At 39.0% G+C, this 20,948-nt stretch overlaps 2 protein-coding genes across 8 annotated transcripts in view; one reads left to right on the top strand and one right to left on the bottom strand.

Moving 5' to 3' along the window:
* Positions 1-20,948, bottom strand: part of MACROD2 (mono-ADP ribosylhydrolase 2) — a 3,459,957-nt gene that overhangs the window by 2,788,930 nt on the left and 650,079 nt on the right. The gene's annotated exons all lie outside the window — the stretch shown is intronic.
* Positions 1,649-19,424, top strand: FLRT3 (fibronectin leucine rich transmembrane protein 3). The gene is made up of 3 exons (XM_077485920.1): positions 1,649-1,882; positions 13,167-13,858; positions 16,157-19,424. Exon 3 carries the CDS (start codon positions 16,178-16,180, stop codon positions 18,122-18,124), a length of 1,947 nt encoding a protein of 648 aa, XP_077342046.1. The 5' UTR covers positions 1,649-1,882; positions 13,167-13,858; positions 16,157-16,177; the 3' UTR covers positions 18,125-19,424.

Below are 20,948 nucleotides of genomic sequence, written 5' to 3'. Positions count from 1 at the left end.
TGCCGACTCCTTAAGAATTCACTTCCCTGGAACTAAGGGGCCAAGCCCAACCCCTGAAAAACAACCACACGCCATAATCCACCCTACCCCAAATGATTTGGACCAGTGCAGAAAGCAAGGTCCATAAAGACACAGATGAGCGAGTTTGGGGTATAGGAACTTGACTGGCCTGCACAGAGTCCTGACCTCAACCCGATAGAACGCCATTGGGGTGAATTAGAGTGAAGACTGCAAGCCAGGCCTTCTCATCCAACATTAGTGTCTATCCTCACATATGCGCTTCTGTAAGAATGGTCAAACATTCCCATAGACACTCTCCTAAACCTTGTGGACAGCCTTCCCAGAAGAGTTAAAGCTATTATAGCTGCAAAGGGTGAGCCAACTCAATACTGAACCCTACGGACTAAGACTGGGAGGACATTAAAGTTCATGTGCATGTAAAGGCAGGTGTCCCAATACTTTTGGTAATATATTATTATACAGGATTTATATAGCGCCAAAAGCTTGCTCGGCGCTTTACAACAACACGAGGGCAGACAGTACACCTACAATACAAATAATACATGAGGGGTCAGTATATTTGTAATGTTTTACATGGTTCAGCCTGAAGTGATTTGGCAGGACTTCACTTTCACGTCACCTTCGGAGGCCAATGAAACTCTTCGGCTCACTCACCAGACTAGCAGATAAAACGGGTGCGGGCCGCTGTCTGTTGTGTACAATACAAGGCAGTGGTTACTTTTTTTAAATAACTTTATTGAAAAGTCACAAAACGACAATTCGGTCACTTCTAGACACCGCAGAAGAGCGGAGGTCACATGAGGTCAGCTGCGCATTGCAAAAAAATTGCCGCGTGTCTCCATTTTTACGTAAAGCATTGTAACCCCTTAGACCCCAATCACACCTTCACCCGCGTGTCATCAGACGCAATGCTCTTCAATCACGCTCTTCAGATCTCTACAGATGGTTTGGAGATCCGGGTGTTATAATGAAATGTGTATGGACACTACAACACACGTTGACAAGCGCACTAATATACAAAGAGATGGCAGAGAGATGTGAGCCTGACCTGAACGCCAAATCAAACCTTTGTGATGCGGATAACGAAGAGATTGGTGCGCCGCAGCGCTATTCAGTTTGAACGCCACCCCGACACACGCGGCAACGTACCGCCATTCATTAGATTGTGCTGCAACAAAATTCATTCTGCGTGGACGCTTTTTATTTTTGTGCGTTCGCAGCTTATTCAAAACCAGACACCTTAACGCAACGCACGCAAGCATAACACAGCCCAAGAACGTTAAAGTGGGAACTGGCTCTAATATTTCATGGACGTTTATTATACAGAGCCACAGAGAAAGCAAACATTTGTTGTCAGAAGAACTTTCCCTCCGAGTCTCTTATAAACAGATGTACGATCCGGCCGCTCCGGCACCGAAAGAGTTACCGGCGGCGGAGATTTCCGAGCGATGCCCAGAGACAGCGGAGCGCACAGTCAGCGCTGTATATAGCACCAGGCGCCCTCTAGTGTCCGTTCCCTGCCACCGCCGCCCCGCACAGCGCCTTACCTCACTGGGGATGGGCTAGCGGCCGGGCCCGCCCCCTGCCATGACATCACACACACACACTCTCTTCCAGTGCGAGGTGCTGCTGTAAGTTCAGACTTAGAGCTGGAAGGATCGGAGTGTTGTGTGTGCGGAGCTCCGGGACTGCACTGTATACAGGGGGGTGACCGGGATCACTGCACAGCACTACTGCTAGGAGCATGCAGGCAGCCTCACCCCCACCCAGGAACCCACATTTTCTACGACTTTCCCACAGACTGGAATATATTACACGAGATCTCTCATAACTGGATTGTTCTTCTGCACTCAGTTTCCAGGTAAGCCCCGATCTATCTCCTGCAATCACTAACCCTAATCGCTGCATCTCCTCTCTGGGTGCAGATGGCATGGAATGCCAGGAAAACATCAGTCCTTCCAGGGACAATTCAGTGCTTCCAGAGGGAGATCAGTCCTTCCAGGGACAAACCAGTCCTTCCAGAGGGAGATCAGTACTTCCAGAGGGAAATCGGTCCTTCCAGAGGGGGATCAGTCCTTCCAGGAAAAAACAGTCCTTCCAGAGGGAGATCAGACCTTCCAGGGACAAACCAGTGCTCTCAGAGGGAGATTAGTCCTTTCAGAGGGAGATCAGTCCTTCCAGGGACAAACCAGTGTTCTCAGAGGGAGATTAGTCCTTTCAGAGGGACATCAGCCCTTCCAGAGCCAGCACTTTAACAAGTTCTGCATAGAGATGACTGACAGCCTGGGCAGGGGAATTGATAGAGGAGGGATGGGATTGGAGGGGCAATGGGGGATTACCGGGAGCCTGATCAAGGGGTGATTGACAAAGCAAGAATGGGACTTGGAAGAGAAATCAGGGATAACTGGGAACACTGGAATGACTGACAGTCTGACCAAGAGTGATTGACAGAGCTGGATGGCATTGCAGGAGAAATGGGAATCACTGTGTTAACTGGGATTAATGTTGAAAGCGGGGATTGCTGGGATCACTGCAATAACTGGGAGGACTGGGATCAGTTGTAGAGCTAGGATCACTGTAATAACTGGGATCACTGGTAGATCTGGGATCTTTGTTGTAACCAGGATCAGTAGATTTCCAGGATTACTGGTAGAACTGGGATCACAGGTAAAGCTGGGATCCCTGTTGAGACCAGGATCACTGGGATTTTTGGAAACACTGGGATGACTGTAATGACTGGAATCAGTGGTGGAGCTAGGATGACTGTAATAACTGGGAACACTGGGATCAATGGTGGAGCTAGGATGACTGTAATAACTGGGAACACTGGGATCAGTGGTGGAGCTAGGATGACTGTAAATACTGGGATCAGTGGTGGGAGGTAGGATGAATGTAAATACTGGGAACACTGGGATCAGTGGTGGAGGTAGGATGAATGTAAATACTGGGAACACTGGGATCAGTGGTGGAGGTAGGATGAATGTAAATACTGGGAACACTGGGATCAGTGGTGGAGGTAGGATGGATGTAATAACTGGGAACACTGGGATCAGTGGTGGAGCTAGGATTTCTGTAATAACTGGGAACACTGGGATCAGTGGTGGAACTAGGATGACTGTAATAACTGGGAACACTGGGATCAGTGGTGGAGCTAGAATGACTAATGACTGGGAAAACTGGGATCAGTGTTGGAACTAGGCTGACTGTAATAAATGGATCAGTGGTGGAGCTAGAATGACTGACTGGGAAAACTGGGATCAGTGGTGGAACTAGGATCACTGTAATAACTGGGATCGGTGGTGGAGCTAGAATGACTAATGACTGGGAACACTGGGATCAGTGGTGGAGCTAGGATTGCTAATAACTGGGAACACTAGGATCAGTGGTGGAACTAGGATGACTGTAATAACTGGGAACACTGGGATCAGTGGTGGAACTAGGATGACTGTAATAACTGGGAACACTGGGATCAGTGGTGGAGCTATGATGACTGTAATAACTGGGAACACTTGGATCAGTGGTGGAACTAGGATGACTGTAATAACTGGGAACACTGGGATCAGTGGTGGAGCTATGATGACTGTAATAACTGGGAACACTGGGATCAGTGGTGGAACTAGGATGACTGTAATAACTGGGAACACTGGGATCAGTGGTGGAGCTATGATGACTGTAATAACTAGGAACACTGGGATCAGTGGCAGAGTTGGGATCACTGTAATAATTGGGATCAGTGGTGGAGCTGGGATCACTGTAATAACTGGACCACTGATGTGACCAGGATTACTGGGATTTCTGGAAGCACAGGGGTGACTATAATAAGTCTGATAAATGGGATCCCAGGTCTAGTGCAGCACCCAGTGACCCAGCAGAAGTTTCCTGTCCATCAGAGGTAGGTTCCCTGTGCCGAGCTCTCTGGATGTGTGGTATGTCCCCACAATGGTCTGTTCTCCAGCCAGGAAAGGAAATCAATAATCCCCTCTGAACAGCAGTGTATGTACATGAAAAGCATAGATCTTGCAGAAAACCCATGTTCCTGACTTGTGCAAAAAAAAATTCCAAGCAGACTTCACAAAACACAAATGAACAGCTACACCTACATCTCAAATCTAGAATTGCTCCAAGAAGAAAAGGCAGCTCCATTCCTGCACAGCTTCAATCCTCTTTTATTTGCCCGAAAAAGTAAGAAGCTTAATATATATTTATATATATATAAAAAAAAAAGACTCTCCTATTCTTTAGACATTAAACCAAAATGCAGCTCCTGGACAAGGGAAGGATGTGACCAGCCTAGCAATGGGAAGGGAGGTGGTGTGAGACAGATAATGCCAAGCTTAAGGGACCCGGTATTGTCCAGGCTCGGGGGATCCCACTGGGAACAGGGAATTATGTTTTGCAAAATCTTTTTTTTTTTTTTTTTTTTAAAGCTGCAAATGAACTGGACTCTGCAAGATTAGCAAGTTATTTAGTGGGGGAGGGGAGCAGGGTTATGTCACTTTCAAAGAGCTAGTGTTGGGATTTCTTCAAATCTGGAAAAGGAGGAATGTTACAAAGAGCTGCCAGTGGGAGACAAGTTTATTTTATTCTTTTAAATAAACGTATCCTTTTTTTTTTTTTTTTTTTAATAATCAAACATTGCATTCTTATGTAAACAGTACACACCTATCAGAGCTGAAATGAATGCAATAAATGTAACAAATATGTATAAATAGAATCTACAATAATATAGCATACAAAACGTCCATCAATTGTGGGTCTTTAATAAAAGAGAGCAAAGTTCAGGAATCTACAGCAACCAATCAGAATGAGTTCTCATTCTGCATTCTGGTTGCTAGGGGTAACTGCTTCTCCTGATTATATATATATATATATATATATATATATATATATATATATATATATATATATACTTATTCCTATTCGCAAAGTAGAGCCACTGTTTGCACATTTGTGTATATATGTGTGCACATATGCATGTATGTGTAATATATATAACTTAAGAATGTTTTTCAACAGATAAACAGTAGTTCTACTTTACACGGGAGTGACAGAATAATATATATAGAGATGTATATCTATCTATATCACTCCCATGTAAAGTAGAGCTACAAGCTACTGTTTATATCTGTTGCAAAATCTATATATATATATTTTACACATACATACATATTTGCATATATAAACACATGTGCAAACAGTGGCTCTATTTGCATAGGAGTAAGATATGTATATATGTATTTTTTAAATATAAAGAGGTAAGGAATTATATATATATATATATATATATATATATATATATATCTCACTCCACTGTAAAGTAGATCCTAGTATTTGTTGTAAAACACTCTCCCTAATCTTTGCTGGCTCTATACAGAAGTAGGTTGGGGTCACTATAAAGCCATCTCTTTGCTTATTATAGAACACATTATACCCCAATTCCAAGCTACTTTTACAAGTCTCCTAGTATTTCTCCAGGTCTTGGCTAACAAGCTCACAATCATAATCTGGGCCCGCCAGTTGTCTGTTACAGTGTGCAGAAAGCCACATCGGTGGAGCTTTGTGTGTGTGTGTGTGTGTGTGTGTGTGTGTGTGTGTCTGTCTGTCTGAGGCCTGTGTCCCCCTCTCTCTGGCTTCAACCCATGGGCTGCAGCTGCTAACAGACCACAGTGCTAGTGAATAATGCCTCAAATTAAACAAATAGGTCTCACCAAGGGCTGAACTCAGCGGCTCTACGAAGAGATCCTGCCGCTGCTTGATTTAACTGGCCAAGAAGATTAATCCCTGCAAATATATTCATTCAGCGTTAGCCCCTAACCATGTTTTTTTTTTTTTTTTTCAATAATAATCTGCAGAAAGTAAAAGCTGCTGGTGTCTACTATACCTCTAATACTTATAAAAGGTTGGCAATGGAGCTGTAGAGGCAGAAAGATTTATTTTTTTAGTTTTTTTTTTAGGTTTATTGCATTATGTACAGTGCAAAGCATATACAGGCAACAACATTATTTTCAGACATATTCTTAGTATGCAGTGCAAGTACATTTAAATATAAAGATGTGTACTCATTAGCACTATCTCTCTCTCTCTCTCTCTATAATATAAATATATATATATGTGTATTTTATATATATATATATATATGAAAGCGAGAGAGAGAATTATTTATATATATATATATATATATATATATATATATATATATATATATATATATATATATATATATATATATATATATATTCTTCTTTTTTTTTTAAATACTATACATATATAATCTACACACACTAATTTTATAATGTGTGACTGAACCTATATGAATTATATATATAATACAGTTCCACATCATACAATTATTGTACCCATTTCCCTCCCCTCCCATGACACTGTACAGAGTAGTGTACATACATATGCATGACCATAAACTGAGGTCACTGTAGCTCATCTCCAGCTCCCATATTTGTTTACTATGATGCCTATTGACATGTCTCCTACTTTCCACCCCCATAAAAGCCTTCCAGTGTATACACATTCTCTATTAAGCATCCTTACTAGTAAAGTGTGTAATGGAAATGTTTGTGTCTAGTGAAAGCATTGTACTCCTGACAAGTCTGGAACATCAACCCAGAAGACACAGCCCTTGCACATAATTGGCCATCTCTTTATTCTGATGGCTTCAGTGACCAGATCAAAGCAAAGGGAAATATATTTGGCCAAATTCTGGCTGCTGTCACACTTTGTTACCAGACTATTAATTATCTATTCCCTGGGTCCATTCTATCTGTACAGCGTTGTCCAATCAGATAAAGCCCAATTATGCTCGCCATCTAGCGCCTGCGGGTGTTCAGTCCTAACTAACGTTATTCTCTCACAGGATAAAAAACACAATTATCAGTTTAGGATCGCTGCATGAAAGAAATCTCTCTTCGTAGAAGAGACGGGCTTGTATAAAGTCGCTCAGTGGCGGATAGGTTGACTTAGCAGATTTACTCTTTGTAGACAGTCCTAGCTTTTGTCAACTAAAGCCACAACATCCGATAAGACTACTGAAACATTTTATAGGCTAGTGCAATGGCAGGAGCTCATTTCTGTTTTTCTTAAGGTTTAGGCAACAAGTATATTCAAAATGGGCTCCAAAATTAATTTAAAAACATGTGTGTGCCAACTATCCATGCAGCTAAAGTACAAATATAAAGTAGTATACTGTAGTATGAGGATTGCTGGAAGCTCAACTGATTCAGCAATAGAGCAAATGTTGATTTTCTGTGGTGGAAGCACAGTCCCAACATGATGAGACTTGTGTATTAAATTGGGCTTTGCCAGATCTGAGATCAGGATTTATCTAATCAAGATAAACATTGTGCAGAAACAGGATGATCTCACCTGTAGAAACTGCACTTAATTGTTCTTCATAACCTGAGGCCACATAAGCCGGGGGGCAAGGATGTAGCTTAACACGGAGAAAGACAAATCTTTTGGTTTTGTGCCATTTTCATCTTTTTTTTTTTTGTGTGTGTGTTGCATGCATTGTCAGGGGTAATGACTAAATAAATACCATGGTTAATGAAATCAGCATGGCCATTAGGGTTTCACAAAGTCCTTCAAAAGGAGAACTTTTACTTGCTCTCGCAGACACCACTGTTCAGCTCAACAGGAGACTTTGTTGCAATTAAAGTCAGGAAAGCCGGACAGAAACAGCGAGCGTCTGACTTGTGGGTCTCGACAGAAAAAGGCTTCGAGTAGACTGTACCACCCCCAAGTGGGCATAGGCTCAGCTGGAGGCACACTGGAGCAGTTTTTCTTCAATTCATTTATTTTTTCCCCCCTCTTAGTCAATGAACAAAGAAACCAGTAGTCTGTTTCCTGGCTGCAGAAGTTCAAGCAGTCACCGAAATGGATGGTTTAAAAAGCCATGTAGAATATTGTACAGGGGCCTTGACATTTTTATTTTGTTGGTAATGCACAGCTTGCTTCTATAGCTTTGAATTCAGTGCTTTTTATTGTCTAAATTGTGTTAATTCCTTGATGCTAAATTCCTGGCCTTAGTATATTTCTTAACATTATAAATGCTTAATTCCTGGCCTTAGTATATTTCTTAATGTCAAAAATGATTACTAATAAGAACAATAGGCTGTTTATTATTACCATTGATTGTTTTGCCGTCTAGAACTTGCAACCATGTTGTGTGTTGGCCACTCTTTGATAATACTAATGAACTGGTAACCCATTCTCTCAATGTGGTATTTTTGCTACATGGCACCCTTTATACGGATGGATCCAACCTTCATTGGCATATGTAATGGCTTCCTGTTTTGCACTATAACAGGTACACACTTTAATTTAATTAAATGTACAACACCTTTGTAGATCAAGTTGGCAAATGTTACAGGCCGGTACTGTACAAGCTTTTAGCTACTATTGTTCTAGCCAGACAAAGTTTTCACAGTAGATGCTAAAAATATGTGACACAGTCAAAGTATGTGAGTGAGTTTTTGTAGAATGCAGCTAATTTGCAGTCTACTGTGCAAACACGTACCCGCGTGTCACGCCCTAAGGTGAAGTGTCAGGCATTTCTCCAAAAACAGGTAGCAAGTACTCCACTCAGAAATAACTTCCAGCAATTGCTCAAACAATGGAGATAATTGTTTGACATGCTCTCCTAATATATTGGCCATTTTCACTCTTTGTCTGTGTAAATATGTCCCTAGTGGGGAACTTCCAGCTAGATCTGAACAGAATAATGATCTCTGCAAAATACTTGGGAAAATATTATTGATTATTTTTTTTTTTTATATGACATCTAGCAAGCATCCAAACCCCATAGGGGAGATGTATTGTTTTGTGTGACTACAGACGTATGATAAACCCTCCTTGGAAAATGGAGGTGACTCAAAGCATGCTGGGAAGTTGCACTCCAAACAGGAACCCCGGGCCTCATGTTTGCATGTATCAAGAGTCGTCTGTTGCCATAACAACCAATCAGCTTCTCTCATGCAAATGAAAGATCGTTCTTTTAGCACTTTCAGCAGTGAGTTCTACAGATATTTTCCCATTAGATTAAAAAAAAAAAAAATGTGAAAAGCATTGCTGACCCCTAAAGGGGGAGCCCCGCTGTCTACTACTAAGCTTCTTGCATAAAAGTATTTGAAAACACATCAGTTCATGTTCTCCACAGTAACCAATGAAATTATCTTTACAGGTGGAATGATTATACATGGTTACCATTGCCAACAAAAATTCTGTTCACATTAGATACTTAATGCATGCTTTTTATTTCTTAATTTTATGTCTACCTAGTGCTTGAAAAATCTATAAGTAATTATTTTTTGTTCCATTATTAGAAGGCTGGGGATGTAAAAATGTGCATTGATGGTAGCCTGGTAAATAAAATTTTACAAGGCTACATGAAAATGTGTCTAGGACAGTACTTTAAACCGCCTTTCCGATATAGGCTGTGTAGTAAATGGATACACTGCTAGCAAAAGACATGGGGTAGGGTGCTCTCTGCTGGTCTGCTTAAGAAAACTATCACAACTGCATTTGCTCCAACAAATGTCTAACATCAATGGTTAGTGGGATGCATGTACCATTTATTTATTTGGTTTTATTGCTTTCCTACTCCAGGGTCAGTATACAGAAGTATCACAGTTTTAAAATTAACTTAAAATTGAATAAACGTGAGGTTGTGGGTATTCCTAATAAATCCAATTGTCAATTCCCAATCTGGAGTCAGAGAGAAGAATAGAAAGATAGCTAAAAAAAAAAAAAATCATTGGTGTCCTGCTGCTGACTTTGCCAAGCAGAGTTGGTCCAGAAACTAAGCAGGCGCCATCAACTTGGATGTCAATCAGCTAAAGTTCGAGGAGCACTGTGCAACCTTTGGAGGAACCCTAGGGTTCCATGTAACCTTGGTTGAGAATGGCTAATCTACACTATTTACAGCAGGTCTTATAGATATGCGTTTATTTCAATCTGAAAAGGTTTAGTCTGCTCTCTATAGAATGACTCTGATTTTTATCAGGTGATGTAATGTTGGTGAACACGATTGGTTCACAACCCCACTTTTAGAGATCCTGGTGGGCTTATCACAGGTGGTATATACAGTGTGAGCGCTACCTGGGTGCAATCTCAAGATCGTGGAAAAAAAAAATCTAGCTTATAGGAAGGACGTCTGGGGACTGTATAACCCACACTGTCTTCAGTGCAAGAATGTGTAATTCAAGAAAGCATGACAGATACTTTCAAGCTGCAAAGTTACTTAGAAATCCCTACATTGTATCAGTATTGAAGCTCTGCCAAATACCATGCAGCCCTTTAGTTACAAAGCAAAGAACGGGCAAAACCGCATAAAACAGTCTATGACAACAATACCTGATGGGATATATTATAATTTAGATACAAGCTGAAGGCCTGTAGCAAAAACTAGGAAAGGCCACATAGTCCACAACCTTTTTTTCATCACCAGGTCTTGGTCATATTTTTATTTATAATCACTGGCGGTCATTCAGCGTATATACAAAGACTTAAAGAAACGGTTGCATCCCTGTGGCATGAAGCATTGTTCAGGGGGCTTAGTTCTAACATCATGCCTAGCTATTGATATGCAAAGTATTTTATATTAAACAGATGTGGAGGGGCCATCTTTTTATAAGAAGATAAAGAATATATTCCAATCCACTTTATTTGCTACCAGCAGAGCTATTTTTCCCCTTGTGTTTTGTTTGCTGCACTTAAAAAACGTGCTATTGATCCTAATGAGCTTTAAGTTAAGTCCAGCATAGCCCCTACTACAATGGCAGCATTAGAAAGTGGTTTGCATAACAATTGGTGTTAAAAAGAAACTGTTTAGCCCTCAATGTAAAAAACAAATAGTATTTTTTTTCTCTGCATTTTACACTACTTACAGTCATTTCCTTACATCGTATATGCTATTTAGCCTAATCAAGAAGTTGAAAAGAGTGATTTCCTTAGAGCTACTTGACAACACTTGTCTTTACCTTATTTACATTAGCTGTTGCCAGAGGCATCAGACAAGATAGAGGAAAATATTTAAAAAGAAAATAGAAAATGTATTCCTAAGAAAAAAAAAAATATATATATAAAAAAAAAATTAAATCTGCTTTTTAATTAAGAGAAGACAGATTGCAAAAGCCATAAAAATACTTTATCGTATGTTTAGCTGCTTCAGTGATTCACTACAGCAGTTGTTAAAACAAATTTAACACATGGTAGTAATCAAAGCAGACATGGATAGCAACATTTGAGAGTAGATACTAATGGTTAACTTTGTAAGGTAACGTTTTAATCTGGATTCAGGAAGATGCTATGCCTGCTGGTAAATAAGTGTTAGCATTGTCTACTAGCTATCTAGCATCTTCGCACGTTACCACAGGACACTGGGCGCCCTTTGTGCCTACATATGTAATAATTAAATTGTTTCTATAGATTAGCAGAAAAACGGTCTTTAAAATGGTTTAGGCCAGGGGCAGCGTTGCTTAAGCAGTATCCACATTCACAGTAAGCTTAGCCCTATATCGTTAAAGTTTAATCATTTGGAGATGGAATTTAGTTTATATAAAAGAAGTCTTCTGCATCTATTATTCAGCATACTGGCACTGTGGAGCATTTTAATTCTGGAACAGATGCTTTGCTTGCTGGATGCCATGTAATTACTGAGTGGAGAAGCAAATTGCTGCTACGGCATTCCTTAATTTCAGGGTCAAGTATTTCCAGCACTCTCAAATTCTTTTGCTTGTCACTCTCAGCACCTTGGCAGGTTGACCATTACATGAAAAAGGTCTAGCGAAAATATCTGCAGGAATGATTTGTACAAATCAGAACCTGATAGGAATTATAATTTGATAATCTCCATAATTCATAAGATGTGTGTTTTTTTTTTTTTTTTTTTTTTTTTAAATGCTTGCTTTAAAAATTGTCTTTTTGAAAAGACAATCAAACAGCATAAGCATTATCTGAATGTGGTTGAGGCAGCTTTTTTGGTGTCTCTGAGTGGAAAGGTTGGCATAAAGCAGTTCTTTACACCTTTGTGTGTAAAATAGAATATGTGAACAAGGTTATTATGACATCAATATCTACAAGGAAAGGTCTGAGAACCTAAAACAGCCTTTTGAATTTGGAAGTTGGATTTGAGATTTTAACTTTCAATTGGTCTCTTGGGTATTAGAAGTGTTCCCGTAAGATGGAAGATTAACATGGTTAATGTTAAAAGGGTTCTTACCAATTAGTGGTAGGTTTTAGGGCCCAGGCTGCCAGTACACATACAATTGCATTCTTGGTGCTTTTTCTATTAGTGGAGGCACGTATTCCTTGGTTTATAAAAGTCACATATTGGTTTCTTTGATTATTTAATTGAACTTTATACAATGTTGTCTTAATCCTTAGCGTTACTATCCAATTGTTAGTGGAACAGTACTTTAGTTAGCTCAACTTATATTTAAAAACTGGAGCAAAAGACTAATAAAGTAGACGTTCCTCATAGCAGCTAGTCAAGAGTCATCTCTCTCATTAACTGGGTAACTGATACATTTTTGCTCCGGGTATCCTTGCTCCAGTGTTATGTCAGCGCTTGATACAACAGGGATAGAAGCTTCCTTGCTCATGTGTATCCAGAATGGTTGAAGTCATTTTTTTTGTTGTTGTATAAATGCTTCCTGAAATAGTTCTGTTCCAAGGCCTGGCCTAGAATCTACAACACAACCCTAGCACTTGTGTGCAGCTGAGCAGGAATGGCTCCCGGACCTGGTTATCTATTACATGTACAAAAGTGGTGGACAGCAAGGGATTGTGCTTGAGTCTGTAATCGGAAAAGACAGGTGTCACCGTTTGCTAAAGTAATTTCTCTGCAGTTGGTTGATTGAAGCTGACTTCAATTACAGTTGCTCTTGGATGGATGCACTGGAATGGCTGATGTGAAATACTAGAAAAACGTGGCAGCGAGTGGTACCATGCTCCTGACCTCTGGGATCTTTGAGGTCTGAGCTGAGAAAATAGTCAAGACTTTAGTGTGTTATAAGGCATAATGAATGTAGCTCAATCAGTCAAGGCTTGTAATTCAGTTGTCAGCTTGTCTTCATATATTCACCGTCAATTACTGCTAATTAACACGCGTTTATTTTTTATTTTTTTTCTAGGAAGTTCTTGCAGCAAGGAATCCTTAGAAGGAACTACCACATCATATTTTTTTTTTTTTTTTTGTTAAAGAAAACTTCTAAAATTCACAAAGAACAAATCACTTCCTGATATACATCTTCCACTAATTTTTTACAATCAAGTTTCACATCCAGCTTGGAGCCAGAAATGTTTTCACAGCGGGTGTCAATGTTTGGGGTTTGTGACTACTGTACAGAGAGCATTCATGGCTGATATTTGCACAGGGAAGCATGTACCTACTTTGAATGCACTATTTATTTAGGCTTTTACATTATGAATCGTTCCCCTGGCGTGGAGTTAATTTTACTGGTCTTGCAGAGGAGCCTTTGTACACGGAAAGGCAGTTTCTGGCATAAAAATTAAAGACAACCAAAGGGGATTATAAAGAAACCTTTTAATTGGCAAAGGAGGAATCGCCACGTGGTCGCAGGAAACTCGACGCTGCTGAAGTGCACGATTTGGGTGTCGGTGGTAAACGTTTGCTGTGATGTGGACAAGAGATAATGAAACTCTGTACCTTCTTCTTTGAGTTAGGATTGTTTGAGTAAATACTACGAAAGAGGGACTGCTAAATGAGATAACCCTGAGCTCGTTATTCTCGGAACATAAGGACTTCACAAGAGCTTGCCCTCGGGAGGATTCAAGGGAACATCATCTGACACTTCTCGAGCAGGTAGGTCTAGTCTAGCTCCTATTAAGTGCTGATAAAGGAGGGGAAGAAAACAAGTAAGGAAAAACCTCAGATAAAAATAAAGGGTGTCATGACACAGGCTGTAATGCAAGATGTCATTTAGAATTTTCTGTGTCACCAACACCTTTGCAGCATCGATAACCACAATCATTTTATCTGTGCCTAGTAATGTATGAGATAGGGAATAGAACAGAGCACAAACAAATAGAAAAGTACCCATATGTGAAATGAGAAATTATTATTATTATACAGGATTTATATAGCATCAACAGTTTGTGCAGCTTTACAACATTTACAACATCGGGGAAGACAGTACAATTACAATACAGGAGGGATCAGAGGGCCCTGCTCGTTAGAGCTTACAATCTAGAAAATCGATATATACTATAAATGTGTAGTTTCTACAATATGTTTACAAACTGAAAAAAAGTAAATGTCCAAGAGGAGAAGCTTTAAATAGGTGGGCTGAAAAATTTTGATTCTCGAATGATGGTGGAGCCAGCTGAAGCCTATGAACCATGTCACATTCTGTTTTAGTTTGCAGCATTTAGAAATCTCGATGGACTATAGCGATAAGTAGTTTGGCTTAAAACTTTCTGCTGTAGCCGACTATAGTACACATATACGCAGCTCATAATTGCTGATGTGAAATGATTACTTTATGCTACAGTGGATGACATGGGTAGCCATGGAGTTTGGCAGTTTTGCGTACAGTTTGAAACACTGCTAAAAGTGAATTGCTCAACAACTAGGTAATAAAACCACAGGAGATGCTATGTCATAGCCCTTCCATTGACAGGAATTTATTTTCACTGGCACCAAAAGAGTTTTGTTGATACAAATCACTGCTTTTAAAAATCCCTCAAATGACATAGCCCTGTGGGTTAGTTCACCAATGTGCACTGAACAGTAAAGGTATATGTGAAAAATGAATATGGAAAGAAACTTAAAAGAACTATTAAAAGCCCTTATATGTGGGACCTGGAAATCTGGTACTTATGTTTTGTCCGCTCCCAGTTTTTTTTTTTCTTGATATTTTCAAATAGGCGGTAGCAAAAAGGAAAATAGAATTTTTCAATCTTAGTAGAATAAAACTGGCTCCATCCGTGGCATGATAGCCAACATAAACCTATTACAACTCAAAAATGTCACATTTCCCCACAGTGAATTAGGCAGGCCATAGATTACATCCCATCAGTCACCTGATTTCTCTAGATTATGAGGTGAACTCAAAAATATATGTTCTAAAAAGGCCATAGATTACACAATTTTCTTTCCTGCAACCAAATAGCTTGATTCCCCATCAACATAGTCAGTGTTGAAGGGGGAATCCCTCCCATGGAGCTATTGTGTTCTCCTGCAAGGGGAGCTGTCTCTGCTGGGAAAACACAATGATTATTGGTAACAGCTATAGCTACTGGCAGTAATCATGTCATGTGCTAGAAATCCAACATGCTAGTTGTACCCAAGTTGATCAATGGATAAACTTGGGCACAATCAGCCTGCTCACAGATGGATTGAATTTCAGCCGATCAGATGGATCTGAACAGGCCGAGATTCAAACCATCTATGGCCAGCTTAACATTTTACAAAACATTTAGAATACTTCACAGGACCAAAACCTAAAAGATGTTCTGTTCTGTCTTTACTGAGATACTCCAATTAAGTTTGCCTAATTATAGACCTCATTATTATGTGTAATATTAGTACAATATTACTTTCTATACATGTCCTAATTAAAAAAATGTTTCATTGTCTTAAAGCATCTAGTTTTAGGGAGATCATAATACACCCGACAGTGACCTTACCTTCCTTTTTTCCAGGAACTTCGACTTCCTGGCCCATGGCCCAAGATATGGTCCATAGTGCACAGTTATTTCATTCCCAATGACACTGCAGTAGCCTTTATGTTCTTACATGTACTGAAGACATGTTGTCTCACACAGGTCAGCCCTTTGCTGCTGCTTTTTTGAACTTGAAAGATTCAAGAACACGTTATTATAATTCCATTGTTATCAGGCCTAGCCACAGTCACTTAGCCAATGGACTGGTTTATAATGATAAAATGTCTATATATATATATATATATATATATATATATATATATATATATATATATATATATATATATATATAATATAGAACACTGTTGCTGTGGAATGTCACTTTCAGGAATTTAAAGATTCCGACAGAGCTCTTTTAAGAAATAGAGCAAGAGAAAGGATTAGTTTTGTGAATTAAAGACTTCACAGATGTTAATTATTTTTTTTAATCTTCCAGGTATTGATTGCTACATCCCTTATGACCATGAATGCAGAAGCGTGGAACTTTCTTGTTGCCTGGACTCAGATGTTACTATTACTTCGACTGGCTCCACAGTACGTCAGTGCCAAACCTTGCCCTTCAGTATGTCGCTGTGATGGAGGTTTCATTTATTGCAATGATAGGGATTTGACATCTATTCCTTCGGGGATACCAGAGGATGCTACAACTCTCTACCTTCAAAATAATCAGATCAACAATGCTGGGATACCTTCTGACCTGAGAGGCCTCGACAAAGTGGAAAGGATCTACCTGTACCGCAACAGTTTAGATGAATTTCCAATTAATCTCCCAAAAAATGTTAAAGAACTGCACCTGCAGGAAAATAATATAAGGACTATAACCTATGATGCACTTTCTCAGATTCCTGCGATTGAGGAACTACATCTAGATGATAATTCTGTATCTGCAGTTAGTATTGAGGATGGAGCATTTCGAGACAACATTTATCTCCGTCTTCTGTTTCTTTCCCGAAATCACCTAAGCACAATACCTTGGGGTCTGCCTCGAACAATTGAAGAATTACGTTTGGATGATAATCGAATTTCCACTATTGCAGAGATCTCTTTGCAGGACCTCACAAATCTAAAACGTCTTGTTTTGGATGGAAATCTCTTAACCAATAGTGGCCTTGGGGAAAGGGTCTTTATGAACTTGGTCAATCTGACAGAGCTGTCATTGGTTCGAAATTCTCTACAATCTCCCCCTGCAAATCTGCCAGGTACAAATTTGAGAAAGCTTTACCTTCAAGAGAATCATATGAATTATGTGCCACCCAATGCTTTCGCTGACCTTACCCAACTTTATCGACTTGACATGTCAAGCAACAATCTGACATCTTTACCTCAGGGTATTTTTGATGACTTGGATAATTTGACCCAGTTATTCCTACGCAACAATCCTTGGTATTGTGGTTGCAAAATGAAATGGGTACGTGACTGGCTTCAGTCTTTGCCTTCCAAAGTTAATGTTCGTGGGCTGATGTGCCAAGCACCGGAGCGTGTTAGGGGAATGACCATTAAAGACCTTAACAAAGAATTATTTGATTGTAAAGACAGATTTGATAAAAATATTATACATATAACAACGACAACTATGTTAAACACTTTGGTGGGTCAGAGGCCAGTATCTGTGACCAAACAGCCTGAGATCAGGCCACCTGATCTCAACAAAATCTACAGAACCACGCCAATACCAGTGAGGAAAATAATCACGATCAACGTAAAAGCTGTCACCATTGAGACCATCCACATTTCCTGGAAAATTGCTTTACCAATGAAGTCACTAAGACTTAGCTGGCAGTTGGGACATAGCCCAGTGTTTGGATCTATTACGGAAACAATTGTGACAGGTGACAGAACTGAATATTTGCTCACAGCACTTGAGCCAGAGTCACCATACCGCATATGTATAGTTCCCATGGAAACCGGAAACTTCTTTTTATTGGATGAAACACCTGTTTGTATTGAAACCGAGACTGCTCCACTTAAAATGTATAACCCCACCACAACGTTAAATAGAGAGCAGGAGAAGGAACCTTATAAAAACTCCAATTTGCCTCTAGCAGCTATCATAGGTGGAGCAGTGGCTCTAGTGGCAATCACACTCCTTGCTTTGGTTTGTTGGTACGTCCATCGGAATGGGTCCTTGTTTTCCAGGAACTGTGCTTACAGCAAGGGCCGGAGAAGAAAAGATGATTATGCAGAGGCGGGGACTAAGAAAGACAATTCCATTTTAGAAATTAGGGAGACCTCTTTTCAGATGATACCAATAAATAGCGATCCAATGACCAAGGAGGAGTTTATATTACACACTATATTTCCATCCAATGGAGTAACCTTGTACAAAACCAGTCACAGTGAAAGCAGCAGTAACAGAAGCTACAGAGACAGTGGTATTCCAGATTCTGACCATTCACATTCATGATGATTAGGGGCACAAAACTTTTTATAGAGACTCAAATGAGTGAATGGGATTTACTGTTCTACTGCAAAACACTGGATTTAAAAAATGACACAAAGACTTTGAAGGAGCAATGTACTGTACATTTGCCATATAATTTATATTTAAGAACTTTTTTTATTAAAAGTTTCAAAATTTCAGGTTGCTGCTACAATTAAATGTAGTTTGTTGCCTGACCACAATTCTCTATTTTAGTATTTTTTGTAATTTGTACTGTATTTTCCTTGCTAATATTGAAGTTACAGACCATTTAACTCTTTTGTGTTCTACTGAGTAAAATGACTTGTTGACTGTGAAAGTGGATTTTTCTTTTTTTTTCTTTTTTTTTTTTTTCCTGCTGTGTTGAACAATCAGGATTTTTTTTTTTGGTATTTTTTTCTGACCTTTGTAGTATAAGCACAGGCCGGTTTTGCATATCATTCTAAACATGGTATAAATAAAATGTAGCTACAAAACAAAATAAAAAAAACAGTATTGATGGGTCTGTAAAAAAAATAAACTGTATACAACATTATTCAATAAACAGAAACAAAACCCTATGTGTGTAGTAATGGGCATTAATTAACCTGCCACAAGAAAAATGTACCGATAGTCTACTGTCCCATAGCACAAATAAATCCCCACACATTCTTTAATCTATAATAACTACACTTAAACCTGAAATTGGATCAGTGTTTAGATACATGATCCACACGAAATATAAACCCTTTAGAGACTGCGTAAAAGATAACTCAAAAGTATTTTACTTTCCCACCAAAAAACATACATTTGAGCCAAAAAATAAAATCAAATTATGACCACCTGTTTTCAATTTAGTTATTTAAATTGAAATGTTCTAAATATTAGATAAAAAAATTTATTTGCACTCAATATTTTACATTTCATAAAGTCTAACCCCCAAAAAAGATAAACATCATAAAACATAGATGCCAATCAATCCATAGTGCCCATTACTACATCATCTATATATAATTTTAAAATATCCATCATGATATATTGCCTTTCCGTTAATTTAATATTTAAGAGAAATACACTTTTGTTGCCATACGTCCCCCTCCTATTGTATGTTTTATTTTTTATTTTTTTTTATTTTTTCCGATAAATGCCAAGGTGCATCGTATGCTCCTTTGGTCAGTATTGTATGTGCCTTGATCCAATGCTACATGTATTCAGCTTTTTTTTTTTTTTTTTTTGGTGACAATTTTTCATACTTGCCGACTATGAAAAATATTAAACTTATTGCTGAATAAAATGAAGAAATACATGAGGATTCTTGATATGGTTTATTGGGAAAGGACATAAAGTTCACTGTGCTTCTTAAACATTTGCAAACCATTATTAGGAAACATAATCAGCAGCAATTATTTGCAGCTTTCTATTGCTTCTTTGTTTGGCGAAGTCCTATCATTTTGTATCTGCAATTTTCACCATTGGGCTATCAAAAGTATTATGTGACATGCAACCTTAGAATTGAAAACATTCTAGCAGAAGGCAAGCGAGCCACAAATAAGTCCCAGAGGATCGAGCAAGCACCCAACTGTCTAAACATCACTTATGTTTGAGCATTAGAGCCAAGTTTGTCTAGTTAAGCCAGATGAGGATTGACTGCCCTCTAAAATTAGCCTCATTTATGACTCTTAAAGAAAAGACCATTCTTTATGTTGCCGGTATAGGGCAAGGGGCTGTTCACAAAATGATGTTGACATAAATTTAGCACAAATTTCCTGTTTTATTATAGCTTACCACCACTAGTGATGGAAAAATACCATATATTGCACTACTACGAACAGAACAAATTTTCTTAAGTAGAGCAATAAATTGTGCTCTTTTGTTAAACAGTTCATTTTTTGTATCTATTTTTTATTATTATTAATTTATATAGTACTAGCAAATTTTGCAGTGTTTTACAAAGAACACCAAATTGTTTTTATTGTTTCCTGGGCTAAGAAAAAGTTTGTAGGCACCTCTTTTAGCCAATCCTGATGGGAGCTAATTAACGTGTACGTAAATTTAAAGTATTCTGATTTGCTTCCTTAGGACATGTGAAACCTCTTATGTATTTTATCAATAGTATTTGAAAAGTAAAAATAAATGCCTGGTAATCCTGCTGCGATCTGTCCCTTTTCAGCACTTCCTGTGTAGGCCAGACGATGCGAACCACTGGCTGCAAATCCTGTGGAAGTGTTGTCATCACTGGGACTGCAAAACACTGCACAGATGCACTGCATGCCTGCAGTCCCGCTGTCAGCTTTGCAATTCTTATGTTAACATGCCCTCTGTGCTGCCTTGAAGTGTATGATTGACAACAGCTCCTGTCTGGAGTCTTGTTGTCAACTAAAGGTACATCGAATGGAAATGTGGTGCGGAAACCAAAACCGAAAATTCGAGATGCACTTGGCCAAAACCCAAAATGACAGTTTTTAAAAAATATATATATATTTTAATATATAATTGTATTATATTCAACTTTTTTATTAATATCATTAATTGAAATTAATCTTAATTTGTCGGACATTATCCGCACCTTTTAGCGCAAGAAAAGCTCAAGAAAAATACATCCCTTTAAAATCTATGTCTTCACACTTTTTCTGTTGCGCTTCCAGTGTGGTGTGAAAAATCCTGCTCGCTGCATTTTTGGTTAACAGCTTCCCAACCGCCTCATGCAGATATACTGCAGCAGAAGGGCACATACAAGCAGATTAACGTACCTGTAAGTTACCCCCTTAAGAGGTGGCTCGCGGGCGCGCGCCCGCCGGGAACTCAATCTCCGTGGGGATACCCGTGAGCA

Source organism: Lithobates pipiens, unplaced genomic scaffold, assembly GCF_037356315.1.
Source record: "Lithobates pipiens isolate NorthernLeopardFrog02 unplaced genomic scaffold, aLitPip1_a1.2 Scaffold_18, whole genome shotgun sequence".
NCBI lineage: Eukaryota > Metazoa > Chordata > Amphibia > Anura > Ranidae > Lithobates > Lithobates pipiens.
Note: the sequence above shows the minus strand (reverse complement) of the source record. Positions and strands in the feature narration are given on the sequence as shown.